Source organism: Thamnophis sirtalis, unplaced genomic scaffold (assembly GCF_051295495.1).
Source record: "Thamnophis sirtalis isolate CommonGarterSnake01/CBP01778 unplaced genomic scaffold, rThaSir2_p1.2 scaffold_7, whole genome shotgun sequence".
Taxonomy (NCBI): domain Eukaryota; kingdom Metazoa; phylum Chordata; class Lepidosauria; order Squamata; family Natricidae; genus Thamnophis; species Thamnophis sirtalis.
Window position 1 is genome coordinate 64,536,607 of NW_028261387.1, and position 17,389 is coordinate 64,553,995.

The 17,389-nt window shown below is 37.7% G+C and overlaps 1 protein-coding gene across 2 annotated transcripts in view; it reads left to right on the top strand.

Moving 5' to 3' along the window:
• The window catches only part of MYH7B (myosin heavy chain 7B), a 49,513-nt gene that overhangs the window by 19,748 nt on the left and 12,376 nt on the right, over positions 1-17,389 (top strand). For both annotated transcript variants that reach the window (XM_014059000.2, XM_087720313.1), the window contains 15 exons: positions 957-1,075; positions 1,605-1,754; positions 3,914-4,084; positions 5,037-5,216; positions 5,308-5,440; positions 6,727-6,803; positions 9,905-9,992; positions 10,401-10,518; positions 11,122-11,245; positions 11,717-11,853; positions 12,197-12,452; positions 13,788-14,030; positions 14,450-14,626; positions 14,844-14,989; positions 16,380-16,470. In XM_014059000.2, coding sequence (XP_013914475.2) covers positions 957-1,075; positions 1,605-1,754; positions 3,914-4,084; positions 5,037-5,216; positions 5,308-5,440; positions 6,727-6,803; positions 9,905-9,992; positions 10,401-10,518; positions 11,122-11,245; positions 11,717-11,853; positions 12,197-12,452; positions 13,788-14,030; positions 14,450-14,626; positions 14,844-14,989; positions 16,380-16,470 — 2,210 coding nt within the window. The remainder of the gene's footprint in view (positions 1-956; positions 1,076-1,604; positions 1,755-3,913; positions 4,085-5,036; positions 5,217-5,307; positions 5,441-6,726; positions 6,804-9,904; positions 9,993-10,400; positions 10,519-11,121; positions 11,246-11,716; positions 11,854-12,196; positions 12,453-13,787; positions 14,031-14,449; positions 14,627-14,843; positions 14,990-16,379; positions 16,471-17,389) is intronic.

Genomic DNA, 17,389 nt, shown 5'->3' on the forward strand with positions numbered 1-17,389 from the left:
ACATTCTCATTTTGTGAGAATGCCTACAAGTTCGTTCCATAATTCCAGATGAGTGGAAGACCTCTGTATCTCAATCATTTGGAGATCAAAATAATTGCCATCCGAGGCAGAAGAAAAACAAATAAAATAATGTATGATAAAATGGTCTAAAAATTTGGTTATAATATACAAATGGACCAATATGTAACTGAAAGGACTAAAATTTACTTTGTGTCCCAGCCTTAGTGAGGATTTTTATAACATGGTGTATCATTGGTATTCATCACTATAGATTTGTCTGAATGCATAAAGGAGGTTTGAGGTTTGTGACCATGAAGGGCTATTTTAACATGCTTGGACATGTTACTTTTTGCATGAAAAGGAAAAAATGCATTTATGATTTGTGATATTGATGATTGGGGGAAAATTAGATAATAAAAAAGAATGAGCTTTTTTTGTAATTGTAGACTAAGAGAGAATTTTGTAATTCAACTTATATTTGTTACAAAGAAAATCGGAGGCTTCTTTCTATTTCTTTTTATTCTTTTTTTCTGCACTTTTGTTTTTCTCCTTCTTCCTTCCCATCTTTATTGCATTTATTCTTTATAATGGTAGTTTCTATTACTTTTCATGTTTTTGTAAGACCTTCAATAATTTATAAATAAACATAAAATGATTATCATCTGAAAAATAAGGGTCAGCCAGTTTTCCAAAGTGTCATTCCTTCTCCTCCCGTCCACCTTGCTGTGATGTTTCACAGAAAATCACATTGTTAGCAAAATAAACAGTTGAGCACCAAGGTATGGGAGATTCAGTGGGAAGCACTTCACTATTAATTCTGGACCATAAAGACTAATTGTCACTTTCTTTTAAATAGCTAGATGATAATTCTGATTTGAAAAATTTAAATTTTGGAAACTCTTGTTTCTTTTTAATTTCATTATGTTAAAATTTTGGCATTTGCTCTTGTGCTGCAGGTGCTGATAAAGCCTCTTACCTCATGGGGATCAGCTCAGGTGACCTCATCAAAGGGTTGCTTCATCCAAGAGTGAAAGTTGGAAATGAATATGTCACCAAAGGTCAGACCGTAGATCAGGTAAGCATTTGGGAATTGTACAACTTGGCCATGTGACTCCCGTATACTTATATGATCTTTTAGTTATGGCTCTTAAGCAAAACTTTTCTGCAATGGTAAGAATGAAATAAATAATTATCTTGCTAGCTATCTCAAAGCATATGTTTTAAAGATTTGTTCAGCACAGATTTATTTGCAAAGCAGTGACACAGCAAAGTATGTCAGTATGAATTAAAGGCCTGCTCCAAAATGTGAGGCGACTGCGTCCTCTGTAAGGTACAGTGCATGCTTTGGAGTCCCAGGAGTAGCCTTGTTTGTGAAGGCAACGTCTATAGGCAACCTGAAAAATCCTTGATGCCAAGTCTTTCAAATGTTACAGCTATCTGAACCCTTTGGGAGAGATGCTTCACTCATGTTAAAATGCTTTGTGAAGTTTCTCTTGAAATATTTTTCATAGCTCTGTTATAAACAAAACTACCGTATGTATTAGATATGAACTTTAGAGGTAAAACAGTGGTTCTGATGAATTTTTACTATGTTGCAATTACAGGTGGTGTATGCAGTAGGAGCTTTGGCCAAAGCCACTTACGATCGAATGTTCAAGTGGCTAGTTATGCGTATCAACAAAACCTTGGACACCAAACTAGCCAGGCAATTTTTCATTGGAGTGCTGGATATTGCTGGCTTTGAGATCTTTGATGTAGGTTTGAAAACTGGCCAAGGCAAACACCTTCATATGAAAGCAATTTTATACAATTTTGTATTGGAAAAAGCAACAACTAAATATTATTAACAATGAAATATACAGACCAGCATTGTATACTTGATTGCTTTTTTCTTTCTTTTTTCCTGGGAAGCCTATGTCTGGCAAATTGCAAGGTATAAGGTGAAAATCCACATGCACTTGAATTCTACAGCACTTCCGCAGATGGTTTGTGTTGTGTAGCACTGTAATATTTTATGCTGTTGGTTCTGTTCATCAACTGCATCTGTTAATTTCTGGTTGAGCTGTAGTACTTTAAACAGTTTCTCCTTTGTTGTACAAAAGAGAGACTCTGTCTGATCTGGTTTTCTATTGGCAGAGACTCTCCTTTCACTCTGACTCCTGGGATGGAGGATGAGAAAATGTAGCTTCTTGTCAAGAGCCTAATTTTAGAGCTCATTAAAAGACAACATGTGGTGGTGCATGTTGTCTTTTTTTTTAGGCCTCCTACAGCTACTAGTGCAGGTGTTTCAAAACTCAATGCACAGATGCTGGCAGCATGAAATAAAAATGTTAACAGGTAACAAATAACTGATTAAACATTTTGTTTATTTATTTTTTAATTCACTTGAGGCATTGCAGATTCATGGCAGCAGCAATGTCAGTGGCATGTGTGCATTTCAAAACAGACAACATGGTGAACAGTCTAAGCATTGTCTTTTTGTATGTGTCTATTTACAAAAGGGGCAAGGCTTGGATCATTACACTATATTCACCACCATGCCTGATTTTGATCCTGTCCTGTGGATTCTGCCAAATGACAGTGAAACTAATGAAAGGGGATCTTCAGTTTTCTTTGGGGAAATTAGGAATGGAAATCGGAACCATGTGGAAGTGATATTAGAATTGGATCTAGCATTGGCTGATTCATATGACTTTTTAATAGCAATAGCACTTAGATTTATATAGAGTGCTTTTACAGCCCTCTCTAAGCGGTTTTACAGAGTCAGAAGATTGCCACCAACAATCTGGGCCTCATTTTACCCCCCTCAGAAGGATGGAAGACTGAGTCAGCCTTGAGCCTGCTGAGATTTAAACTGCCAAACTGCAGCTAGCAGTCAGCTGAAGTATTCTGCAGTGATGCACTCTAACCACCGTGCCACCTTGGCTCAGTAAAATACTGTAGTACTGATTTTAATATTTAAATATAGTTATATTAACTTTCAGTGAAGAAAATTCAACAAAGGTTCTGACCATAGGTTGGCAAACTACTGATCAATAGTTCATTTAATTAATTACTTTCACGAAGAGCTACTCAAAGCCATGTATAAAGATCAATAGTTCTACAACATCAGAATGTGGTGTAGATAAAACCTAATATCCTGAAAATATTTTTAAAAAGTCACTGAAATGTTGATAGATTTCAGGAGATTTCACTCAAGATGCCAAAATCTTGGGCGATCTCAGACACTGAGATCTCATAAGATGGCATATATCAAGAGGGGCAATCTTTCAACAGCTAGGAAATACTGTGTTGTTATTGGAAAGAGGTCAAGGCTGCAACAATACAAGGAGCTATGTAAAGTATAAGCAATCTTGAAAACATTTTTTAAGAACGTAGGATAGGTTGGTTTCTCTTTTGTTTTTGAATTTGTGAAAACTTCATTTTAGGACATATACTATAGTTTTATTGTCTTAAAACATCAAATTTCAAAAATTGTGCCATAGAATTTGACAGTACAATTGATAAAATTGTGTGCTTTTTACAAAAATATTAAATATTTCTTTGACAATGTTTATAATTACATTTTTTAGTTTTTGCCATTCTGTTTTATATGTATCAATGGCTTTCTGATATAGGCAGATGAAACACATCCAAGAAAATCAGCAGAGGGTAGTCAACAGTCTTACTATTATAGTCACTTCCATTAATTTACTCATACAATACTGAACACATTGGTATCTGTTTTCTCATCCATAAATATATGTGTGACTAGAATCATGCCTGAAACTGTATAGTTACAAATCAGAAAGTTACTACTGTACATACAAAAAGGACAAAATGCTTTGATGCTTTTCTGAGGGTGCTAACAATGATTATATCTTAGGTAGGCGGTAGAGTCTCAAGTTCCTTTTGTTTCATTTCTTGCCTGCAGTTTAACAGCTTTGAACAGTTATGCATCAACTTCACCAATGAGAAATTGCAACAATTTTTCAACCATCACATGTTTGTTTTGGAACAAGAAGAATACAAGAAAGAAGGAATTGAATGGGTTTTTATTGACTTTGGCTTGGACTTGCAGGCTTGCATTGATCTGATTGAAAAGGTAAAGTTGAGAGATACAATAGCGAGAGCTTTATGAATGTTGCATTATAAAATAAATCAGCTATGTAAAGAGGTATATGACTATGGCTATTCTCTTACTTCCGAAAATTTTTCTATATGAACAACAGTGAATTTATCTGGCTAAGCTTTTTTAAAATAGGGCAAAAATATTCACTTTTACCGCCATCCCTCTTCCTCACTATCTTTAAAAAAAATTTTTTAACTGTATTCTAACTTAACTTATTCCAATCACTCTACTGAGGATCTCTTCTTTGCTGTTTTGCTGAAAAAGAATTTTCTTTTTCAGTGCTCTTACAGAGCCATTTTAGGCATTTAATTCCCATTGGTGAATTCCTTATTTACATTTTTTAAGTTTTCAAGGTTCTCCTTTATTTCTAGATCTATCTACAAAGAAAAATATAGCATATAATTTTACAATATCTTTTGAATGAGAAAATAAAGAACATTTTATTGGTCCAATAAAACCAAGATGCTTTGCTCAAGAGTACTACATATTCAGACAGGAAAATTGAAACACTTTAAAAGTAGAATTGAGGCAAAGAAATAACAAATAAACAAAAGAAAGCAAATAGAGATACTTAGAGATGAAAAGAATAATTTCAAAATCAATTTCCTACCATATGATAAAATAGTCTTATGAAAGTTAGTTTTAGTGATCCAAATCACCTTAAATATAGATCAGAACTATTGTGATCCTGCCACATGAAGCTGTTTTCAAATGTGTAGAATAGTTCTGCTTGTCAAAATATACACAAATCTGTCCATTGTTCTGAATTTCATACAATCCCTAATTCAGAATAGGCAAAATTAATAATTAATAATGTGTGAATTACTAATTATTTATACTGTGAGCGGTCCACCATTTTGTTGGATTATATATAAGGCCATTTAAGATTGCTACTAAAACATTGATGAATATCCTTTTCTTATAGCCACTTGGTATTCTCTCTATTCTGGAGGAAGAATGTATGTTTCCCAAGGCTTCTGATACGACATTCAAGGCCAAGCTGTATGACAATCACATTGGGAAATCACCCAACTTCCAGAAGCCTCGGCCAGATAAGAGGCGCAAATATGAGGCCCACTTTGAGCTGGTGCATTATGCAGGAGTGGTATGTAATAGTTCCCAACTTCCTACCTTATAAACTTTAAATTAATGTTTACTTTGTTCTGATTCTGTTGTTTTTGGACAATTATCAACAGGTGCCTTATAGTATAAATGGCTGGCTAGATAAGAATAAGGATCCCTTGAATGAGACAGTGGTTGGTGTCTTCCAGAAATCCCAAAATAAGCTGTTAAATAGTTTATATGAAAGCTATGTCAGCTCTTCTACAGGTGAGTTGTTTTGCCATTGCATTTTATATGGCACTGAATATAGTTTATGTGTGAACATAGGAACAGCTGTGCTATATTAATGAAAGGTCTAGTTGATCAAATTTTCAATTTCTATTATATCTAAATTTTGATTTGATAGGCTCCTAAAAGACCACAAACATAACTGAAAACACTGTTGCAGATAAGCAGTAGAGGTCCCTTATATAGTATTCAAAATCTTTGATTGATATGACAGGTAGAATTTAATAAATAAAATATACAAACAGGTCGATTTTGTGGAATTTGATCAACTGAAGTGATCAAGAAAGACAAGGTATATATACCATCTCACTGCTCAGATTAGGGTGCAAAAGACGTAATACAATAATTTTTATCATAAAATATTTCAAAGGCAATAGCTTAAATAATTGTAAATCAATAAGATATAGTTGGTAATCTCTCTTCAAAATAATATAACTAGACATTGGGACTATAAGCAGAAAGAGAATTGTGCATAACTTAAATGGTTCAGAAGTACGGGTTAAGTCAAGGCTGCTGAATTTTTGTCTAGCCTTAAAACATGTAGTCCATCTGCCCATCAGTCTTTTTTTTTATTATTATTATCGCAAGAGGAATAAGCATTGCATACCTCAGTTTAAACAATGTACATCTTAAGTAGGTTCTGGCAGCATATCATTTGGGGATATTATATTTTGGGTTTAAGTGAATCAAGAGTTTGAGAGTAAGTTGTAGAAGCAAAGATTTGAGGAAAGCTGTTCCTTTACTCACCAGAATTGCCAAGAGGCATATAGGCATGAGGCTATATTTAAGGGTGCTCATGCTAAAGTTATAGATTATCCTATACATCAGGGGTGTCAAACTCGATTTCATTGAGAGCTGCATCAGGCTTGTGTTTCACCTTGGGAGGGGGCATGGCCAGGGTGGGCATGGCCAACTTGACGTCACTCATGTTGATCAAATGCCACTTTTGGCCCATGGGCCTTGAGTTTGATACTCCTGCTATAGATCATTTTAAATATTTCATTATATAATTATGAAAAATTGATTCATCCCTTTAGGTCTTCATTTTATTTGTATTCTAATATACCTAGCAGATTTGAAAACAGTATTTATTCTTGGCAGTCTCTTATAAAGAATCCAGCTAGGCTGAATTACTAATTTGACTTAAAATATTAATTGTTTAGAAACTCAGGCACTAGAGTTAGTCTCCCAGTTGTTAAAAACTAAATGAGTACCCAAACTAAATTAATCCCACTAAAGTAATATACTGAAATTTTATTTGATAGATGAGCCCCACAAGGCAGGTGTCAAAGAAAAGCGTAAGAAGGCAGCTTCATTCCAAACTGTGTCTTCCATGCACAAGGTAAGTGATACTTTGGAACAAAAATCACTGGTTAAACTCTACAGAATTGTACTTGATTCAGTTAATAGGTATGTTGGACAGTTCCTCCAGGTAACATTCTAAAAGCCACCAATTATAAATTTGAATCCCAGGCAGACACTTTAAAGCTTGGTTCTTCTCCCCAAATGGTCCAGTATTCTCCTTTCTTAGCAAAAAGGATAAGAGGGAATTCACATCAGTGATTGTCCCTGTGTTATCAATTCTTGGCGAATATCTTCATTTCACATTCAAATTGAATTGGAAGAATACTTGAAAGAAAATGAATTCCCTCTATGATAGGGAAATGCTTATTTCTGCTCCGATGGTGTCTTTGTTCTACATGGTTCCTGGCTGTTTTTCCGTTGCTGAGGGAGAGGCAGTTAAGACTTGCAGTGATGTTTAGATAATTTATTACATAAACATCACTTTAAGTCTGTGCTATTTCTTTCCTCACTATTGCCTGCAGGAAGGAAAACCTTTGGGAAGAAGGAAACAAATGTGGATTTTACAGTGCTTGGAGCAACTACCCCCCCCTCGACTTTTCTGCCTTGGGGGAGAATAATTAGCTAGACCTAATTCTAATTGAACCAATGAATTGCATTCATTTCTGTGAAGTCCATTTGATTGAGAGCCACGGTTTCAGAACTTAGAAGAGAAAGTTCTTCACATACTGGGGTTTAAAGCATGAGTACTAAAACAATACAACCATGCTGATAACACATTATTGATCTTTACTATCCAACTCCAAGGATTCAACTGATATTCTTGAATGTAGTCTATACTCAATAGGAACTGGATAAGAGAGAATGAGATAAATTTAAGTGGGAAACTCAGACTGAGATTCAGCTGGTTTGGGGTGAAATGAGCATTCCATTCAATCATGTCCAATTCTCAGAAACTGCCTGGACAAGTCCCTGCAGTTTTTTTAAAAACAAGATTTTTCAAAAGTGTTTTGCCTCTTCCCTGGGACTGAGAGAAAGTAACTAAGCCAAGGTCACCTTGCTGGCTTTGTGCCTAAGGCAGGAGTAGAACTCATACTCCCCTTGTGTTTCTGCTGTAGCCTTCACTACTACAGCAATCTGACTCTCAGCTCCACATTATAGGAATGGTTTTGGCTTTTATATCTTCAACTGTCCCTGGATTTGTGGGTGGTAACCAAATAAAAAAGAAAACAGTTGGCACAGTTACATCTAATGCATTAACAGCAGTGGTGGGTTGCAGGCGGTATGCCCTGGTACAGGCGTACTGGTGCCTGCCCGGAGCACTGGGTACTGTTCCGGTATGGTGCTCCAGAGGGTTCACCCGCCCACCCACCGTTGTTACCTGTATTTGAGCTCTTTGGCGCTTATGCGCACAGAGCACACAACACCTGCGTGATGCTCCGCCGAGCAGCTGGAGCATTGCGGAGGCATCGCAAGAGGTAAGGATGCATGTGCGTGTGTGCGCATGTACTGCACTCATGCTGCACATGTTCATGTGGTGGACGCCGGGCCCCATTGCAACTGTACCGGTTGCAACGGGATCCGGAACCCATCACTGATTAACAGCAACTTTTTCTGAGCACTCAGATTTGGCCATAGTCACCCATATTTTTGTACCTATTATGTTAACTAATCCAATATGACGTATATGTGACTAAGTATCTGGAAACACCAGTTGGTGCAGAATATAAAACTGTGCAAAGTACATGGATCACACGATGCCTTGTACTATACTGATGAATCTGTAGAAGTTCTTTATTACTTTGAGAAATTGGTTTTAATTTTAAAGTCTCAAACATCTTAAGGCCTATCTATGTGAAAGATCTCATATCTCACTGTAAGCCTGCACAGATGCCCCAGCTTCAAAAGCTCATTAATTTGTGATGTGAAAAAGGGCTTTCTCCTGCATTGCTTCCAGCTATTGGGTGCTCATTCTTGGAATCTGTACTTGGCCCCCACTTTTTTTCCCCATGTAGACAAGCTCTTAAGATATATTTCTTGCTCTGGTTTTTTAAATCACTTATCCTCCAGGTGATTGGTTTTACTTTAAGTTTATGTTACATTTTTTAAATAAAGTTTGCTTGCATTTTAATGTATGTGTGTGTGTGTGTGTGTGTGTGTACTTTCTAAGCATCTCTCTTTTACAAAATGAATAGCATGATATGTTTGTGTATGTGTGTATATATGTCATGTTACTCATCTTGTAAAAGAGAGATGCTTAGAAATTACAGCTACCATATGTTATCTGGAACTAATTACAGGAAAATAAACGTTTCTAGTTTAGATAGCCAAATAGGGGTAAGTTTGCTGTGGAAGACATGATTTTCTGAGCATTTATGTAGCTCTGTGAGTTTAGCAGGAGCATTGCATAATAAAATTTTCATCTGGTTGAATCTTCAGTGCCAACTTTGACATACATAAAGTGAGTGGGATAAGTAAGTTATTTTCCAAGACATCTGTAGATAACATAAGTAATAATCCAGATGTGATTGTAATAATCATGCTATATCTATGTGCCTTTTTGTGTGTATGTCCATCCTGGAGACAATACAAACAAAAAAGAAGCCAAATTCTTCCCATAATTACCAATGATCTTTATGTCTATCAATGTCCACGGAAAACTGTGATGAAGCTAAAATGACAATATAGGCAGGATGATGTCATAATGCAAATGCTGACTTTACGTGTCCCAACATCTAGCACAAGTACAGGTAGTCCTCAACTTACGACCCTAATTAAACCCAAACTTTATCTGAAATTTCAAAAATAGGAAGAGAAAGAGAGAGAGGGGGAGAAGAAGAAGAAGAAGAAGAAGCATCTAAGACAATGTATAGGTTACAAACAACATTAACATGCCATTCTATCTGGATGTGATTTCCAGAAGGAAGAACCTTTTTTGTCCTTTTTTCCTGGCCAAACACCTGGCTTATTTCTAACAGAGGACACAGAGAGAAAGGGCTCAGTGAAGATTATAATATTGGGCCAACTTTGCATTGAGGAAAATATGGCTGGTTCATGGCCGAAGTAATACATATTAAAATTTGACTTAGAAATGGAATGAGAGCAAATGAAGCTATTTAACTTTCTATGTCTGCCTTACAGGAAAACCTGAACAAACTGATGACCAATTTGCGTGCTACCCAGCCCCATTTTGTCCGCTGCATTATCCCTAATGAAACAAAGACTCCAGGTACAGAATGTCAAAAAGATTACATAGCATAGATGTGATGAAATGCCTGGGGAAAGGTCCATATATAAGACACTGTAATTTTTTTAGCACTGACTTCTTTGTTGTACATAACACAAAAAGGGGCATTAAGTTTTTAAAAAAATATTGAGTGAGGCTGACATCTTGACCATTTTAAACACCAGTATTTAGATAACTGTGCTTTCAGTCAGGGTGAAAAGATATTAATTTCTTTTCTCACGTTTTAAATCTTCCATTTCCTTGTTTTTGGTAACTATGACTGTTTAATTGGACAGTATTTCATGTATTTTTCCTCCATTTTATGACCTTATTCAGGATTAAGCTTTTTTAGTTTGGAGAAGAGGTTGTTATTGCTGAAGATACCTTCTCTTTTTCCCCCCCCCTGTGCAGGAGCCATGGACCCTTTCCTGGTGATGCATCAGCTGCGGTGTAATGGTGTCCTTGAAGGCATTCGCATCTGTAGGAAAGGGTTTCCAAATAGGATCCTCTATGCTGACTTCAAGCAGCGGTAACCAGCCCATCTTCTTTCCTTTGTAAAGATACTAGCATTTCTCTCCTGCTAGGAACATTAAGTAGGTGGTAAAGTTGTGGAATCTAGCCATTGGAAGAAAGCTTGGATTTCGGAAAGTATCCTACTATTTATTTATTTATAAAATGTATTGGCTTCTCATCTTACTGTAGGGCAACTCTGGGTGACTTGCAGTTACATATTCAGTTAAAATATAAAAAGTTTAAATCAGACATTAAAATCAAGGACACATAGAGAAGGCGGGAACAGAGTTGGGGGGAGGTGGGATTTGTTATGACTCAACCAACCACCTCCATTGCGCTGTTCTCCCTCTCGGCCCTAAGCCAACTGGCAGAGCCACGTCTTTAGGCCTTTACAAAAAGATAGGGGGGTTGGGACCAATCTCACATCGGGGGCCAAGAACCGGGGCAAACCGGCAGAAACACACACCTGATTTAATATATTATTTAATTCTTCATTCCAATAAAATCATGGTTTTCCAGATCTTTCTTTACAAGTCATTTTAGAATCTAAGCAGCTTACATGAAGAAATACTCATGATTCTAAATGTTGATTCCTTCAACTGTTAATCTTACCTCCTAGTTATCGTATCTTGAACCCAGCTGCAATACCCGAGGACAAATTTGTAGATAGCAGGAAGGCCACAGAAAAACTGCTGTTTTCCTTGGACATTGACCACACCCAATATAAGTTTGGACATACCAAGGTATTTGCTGTGCAAGTAACATTTATGAATGAATGAGTTGATTTTATTATGATGGAAAAATGCTGAGCATGAACACAATATCTATGTCTAAACTAAGATTCATATTCTTCCTTTTATATACTACAGTTTTCTTTCTTGAGTGTTAGCTTCATACACTTTATATTCAGTATCTACTATAAAGAAGAAAGCTGAAATGAAAATATACTGTATAAGTAAAACATAAATTAAAACACTTCATAAAGAAATAAAATATAATATAAAATTTAGAGATATTTTGTTTCTGAATACGACTATTTTAGAATCTCAAAGTAGCTTATGGCGAATTAAGCCTAGTATATCTTCTAACTATGATTCATTAATTACTCAAAATTAATTGCAAACAATTAGCACAAGAATTGTTCAGAATTGTTGAAATATATTATTCAAAAACATGAAATCAATTTCATCCTTAGTATATAATAAATCTTTCAGGTATTTTTCAAAGCTGGTTTGCTGGGTCTATTGGAAGAGATGCGAGATGAACGGCTGGCTAAGATTATAACCCTTCTGCAGGCGAGGATGCGTGGGCGCCTCATGCGAATTGAATACAAGTTAATCATCACCAGAAGGTATAACAACAAAATTACCTCTGCAGATATGTTTGCTTCATGTTATCCTTTGGGATATTATGAATTTTATTGATTAGTGAGACAACTCTGTGAGTGAGGTACCTTTCTCTTTACTGTACCTGTACATTTCAATAACAATATTTTGCTTTTCAGTAGAAGTAACATTAAAGATCTTTTTTTTTAATTTGGCATATAATTTACAGCACAGTATTTTCAATTTTCTTCTCTCTCTATTTTCCTCTCAGAATCTTCAGTTTCTTCATAAGTTTAGACAGAGGCATATATGAACTTCCTCTGATCCCATAGCTTTCCATTTTCAATATGTTTTGTTAATTCCTCACAGAGAGGCACTCTACACCATCCAGTGGAACATCCGTGCTTTTAATGCTGTGAAAAACTGGTCTTGGATGAAACTCTTCTTTAAGATCAAGCCTCTCCTCAAGTCAGCTCAGACTGAGAAGGACCTGGCTGTCCTCAAAGAGGAATTGCAGAAACTGAAGGAAGCTCTGGAGAAGTCAGAAGCTAAACGGAAGGAACTGGAAGAGAAACAAGTTGGCATAATCCAGGAAAAGAATGACTTGTCTCTACAACTTCAAGCAGTGAGTAACTTATGTAGTTAAGCATTCCAAATGCGCTTAGGCATTGAATGCATGTTCTGTGTCAAAGCCCGTATCGAATATGACAGTAAACATTTACAGACAGATATTTCTTTACATACTTAATAGATGTTCTAAAGCAGTGGTCCCCAACCCCCGGTCCACGGACCGGTGCCGGGCCGTGGAGTACCTGGCACCGGGCCGCGCAGCGGCCAGGGGCCATGATCGCTGCAGCGGCCGGGGGGCCATGATTGCTGCAGCGGCCGGGGGGCCATGATCGCTGCAGCGGCCGGGGGACATGATCGCTGCAGCGGCCGGGGGACATGATCGCTGCAGCACAAAGGCTCCTGGGCCGTGCGCAAAAGCTCCTGGGCCGTGCGCAAAGGCTCCAGGGAAGAGAGCCCCGCGCAGGTACGCACGTGTGGCCCAAAGCTGACGTGTACCTGCGACCCTGCAGACGTCTCCCCAGTCTCCCTGCGGCTCTACAGAAAACGCCTCGCTCAGAAGACGTCTCCCCGGTGTTCCTGCGCCTTTAATCAAAACAATCTGATATATAAACAATCAATGTGTCGTCGCGAACAACGCCCCCCCACCCCTGCGCGCGCTCAGCGGGCCACGGTAAAATTATCAAAGGCTGACTGGTCCGCGGTGATAAAAAGGTTGGGGACCACTGTTCTAAAGCATGGGTGTCAAACTCACGGCATCACATTGCTGTGACATGATGTATTGTGATGTTTTTTCCCTTCATGGATCTGGGGTGGGCATAGCCTGTATGTGACACATCCGGCCCATGGGCCACTAGTTTGACACCTCTGTTCTAAAACTATAAGACCACTTCATATTCAGTGGTAAAACTAGGAGTATATGTCTACAAGAGCCAAGGTGGCGCAGTGGTTAAATGCAGCACTGCAGGCTACTGCTAGATCAGCAGGTCAGCGGTTCAAATCTCACCGGCTCAGGGTTGACTCAGCCTTCCATCCTTCCGAGGTGGGTAAAATGAGGACCCAGATTGTTGGGGGCAATATGCTGACTCTCTGTAAACCGCTTAGAGAGGCCTGAAAGGCCTATGAAGCGGTATATAAGTCTACTGCTATTGCTATTGCTATTGCTACAAACATTTCTAACTCTGTACCTATGATTAAACTTTTACAAATGTGTGGGCCAGATTTTTGTTCCAGGGGAAAGATGAAGGCACTCAATTGAAGTGAGAGTCACTTTTTAAATGTCCATAAATGACAACAACCTATAATAATCGTAGCTTTTAACATTCATTTTCATACACCTATGTACAGTTTTGAGATTAGAGTGGTAAAATGCTGCTTTGGATGTTCTTCACAGGAGCAAGATAATTTGGCTGATGCAGAGGACAGGTGTGATCTCTTGATTAAGACCAAAATTCAGCTAGAAGCCAAAGCCAAAGAACTGGTGGAGCGTCTGGAGGATGAAGAGGAAATGAATGCTGAGCTGACTGCTAAAAAACGAAAACTGGAGGATGAGTGTACTGAACTGAAGAAAGACATTGATGACCTGGAGATCACCCTGGCCAAAGTGGAGAAGGAGAAGCATGCCACAGAAAACAAGGTGAGCAAAACTGGAAAAAATAACAATAAAGCATAAACAGTCTTGATTGCTCACATGCTGCATAAAAATGTATACTCAACCGTAGCAGTTGAAATTATTTACTGCATCTAACTATAGAGATTAATTTACAGCTCAGGTAAATCCCTGAAGAGAACTATTTTAGTTCTTCATAGGATTCTGAAGCATATTACTAGCAGGAGAAAGTTCTGTTTTCTTCAATCTCAAATAGCAGAAATAATGCATTTTGGATGTAGATTATTGGGAAGGTTGAGTCATAATTACAAACATTCTCTCTTGATTCATAAAAACCACCATCGAACAAAATCTGGAACTAATATGGTTAGCTTTACACTTTCGTTTAGATTTTCATTCTGCCATGTTATGAATATATCCCTCTAAGCTATCCAATCATATCCTAGGTGAAAAACCTCATTGAAGAAATGGCTGCTTTGGATGAGGTCATTGCTAAGTTAACCAAGGAGAAAAAGGCACTACAGGAGGCCCACCAACAAGCTTTGGATGACCTTCAAGCTGAGGAGGACAAAGTCAATACTCTAACCAAGGCTAAAGTCAAGCTGGAACAGCAAGTGGATGATGTGAGTACACACGTGACAATGAACGGTGGTCACAATGGAAGAACACATGTCTAATCTTATTATGTTGTATGTCATGGGTGGACAATCTGTAGTATTATAACTAGATGCAACTCCATATCTTTTTTTAAGGAACCCCTGGAGCATTTTTCATACCTATGTCCATTTTTCAATGATGTGCCATTTTTTTCTACTATTTTATGGTTTTTGTGCTTTCTAGCTGGAGAGTGCTTTAGAGCAAGAAAAGAAGATAAGGATGGACCTGGAAAGAGCAAAGCGCAAGCTAGAAGGCGATTTAAAACTATCACAAGAATCTGTGATGGATCTGGAGAATGATAAGCAGCAACTTGAGGAGAAACTCAAAAAGTAAGCATGTTTCACAAAATGGTAAATAGACATTTAGGGAACCAAATCACATTATGGGTACTCTGCAATCTGTTTTATTTTGATTGATTTATTTGTATCCCATAGCGGCAAATGTATCCAACACACCTTCCACTTTCTATTTTTCCCACAACAATTCTGTGAGGAGGGTTGGGTTGAAAGTGAGTGACCCAAAGTCAACAGCTGGCTTTCATGGCTAAGCCAAGACTTGAACTCACAGCCTCCCGCTTTCTAGCCTGGTGCCTTAATCACTAAACCAGACTGTCTCTCTAAATAATGTTCTTTACATAATATTCTCTTTATTTTTACTTTACCATTTAGTTTAATGCTTTCTTTACTTTACTCTAATGGCAGAAGATATTATGAATCAAGTGCTGCTATCTAATGTGAATGTTTTAATCACTCTTATTCCACCTTAGAACTCTGAAGCAATTCTAACAGACTAGAAAGAATTATTTTTCTACTGCATTGCCTAAAGCCATCTTGAGAAGATAGCTCTTGTATATGAGGCATTGTTCAAATGCAGTTCATAACGATTCATATGATTTGGAAAACAAACAGCTGCAAAGATGCCTGCTTCATCGTTACTTGGTAGAAAGATCATTAGCAGGAACTGGAATACATCTCCATCCTTAGATATTTCAGGAAATGTGTTTATTTAGCAATAGCAATAGCAGTAGACTTATATACCGCTTCATAGGGCTTTCAGCCCTCTCTAAGCGGTTTACAGAGAGTCAGCAGGACCCCCAACAATCTGGGTCCTCATTTTACCCACCTCGGAAGGATGGAAGGCTGAGTCAACCCTGAGCCGGTGAGATTTGAACCGCTGAACTGCTGATCTAGCAGTAGCCTGCAGTGCTGCATTTAACCACTGCGCCACCTTGGCTCTGTTCAGAACTGAACTGTGTTCAGTTTGGTATAAGTAATAATTTAGTTGTTAACAAAAGGCACTGAAAAGTTTGCTTGCAGGAGAAATGTTCAATTTGGGGCGATAGCCAAAAGATAATTTTATGCACTACTGATTTTAGAGAAACATAAATGCTTATTGTTAATTAAGGCTTGCCTCTCTTGCTTTTAGTGATTTTCCCATTTCCCATTAAAAGTTTCATTCAGACAGGTTGGAAGAATAGAGAAAAGATAAGATGAAAGGTTTTGTAGTGCAGCTATTTAGCATGCTTATTTTGCCTTTATTTGTTTGTTTGTTTGTTTATGTCTATATGTAGTTCAGGGTTGAACTGTGGAGTCCTTGTTGCTTTCTGAGCTTGTTGTTTGCAATAAAGCAATACAAACATCACAAATCATCACATTAGTTAAAGAATCAAGCATCATGAGTATAAGATGCATACGTTACATTTATTTATTTTTTTCATAGGAAAGACTTTGAAATGAACCAGTTAAATTCAAGAATTGAAGATGAACAGCTTCTTGGAATTCAGCTGCAGAAAAAAATTAAAGAACTCCAGGTATGTGTGTGTGTGTTTGTTTGTTTGTTTAAATGGAGGCCGCAGATGGACCATCTTAGTTGGGTTACTTCATGGCTTGTCCATAGTGCCATCATTTCTATTCCTAGTCCCTCAAAAGCAGTCTGAAAATAGGGTTTTTTTTTCTTTTGCTGATGTTTCAACACTGAAAACAATGAGAAAGGACTGTTTATCTTCCTCAATCAGCTGTTGGCCCTAAAGGGGGAAACAATCCCTCAACCCTACTCCATACAAAAGAGAAATGAAATAAATGATGAGAACCTTCCTCTGTCCCTATTTAATGATTTTATGTTAAATCCATTTGTCTGATTATATACAAATCATCTGATCAATTATTATAAGAGGAGCTGCAAAACCCTGAAGCCACGTTTTCCGGTGAAAGACTTACTGTGACTGAAAAGTCCTGGGTGCTAGTGCAGCTAATGATTTCACCTACTTTGGTAATAAACATCTGCAAGAAAACAACAAGCTCAGAGAGCACCAAGAACTCTCTGACTCTCTTTCAACCTGGAACTAGCACTGATGAACTTCTAAATTTGGAGTCATGAAGAAGGGAAATAAAATTTAAATTTGCTCTAGATTTGAGACATGCAGTTGGTAATCAGACTCTATATAACAATAGCACTTAGACATCTACCACTTTACAGTCCTTTACAGCCCTCTCTAAGCGGTTTACAAAGTCAGCATATTGCCCCCAACAATCGGTCCTCATTTTACCCACCTCGGAAGGATGGAAGGCTGAGTCAACCTTGAGCCTGGTGAGATTCAAACCGCCAAATTGCAGTCAGCTGGCAGTCAGCAGAAGTAGCCTGCAGTACTACACTCTAACCACTGCAGGTTAGAGTGCAGTACTTCAGCAACCTTTCATGGTGCAAATGAAAGAAAAGTTGAAGTATTCCCA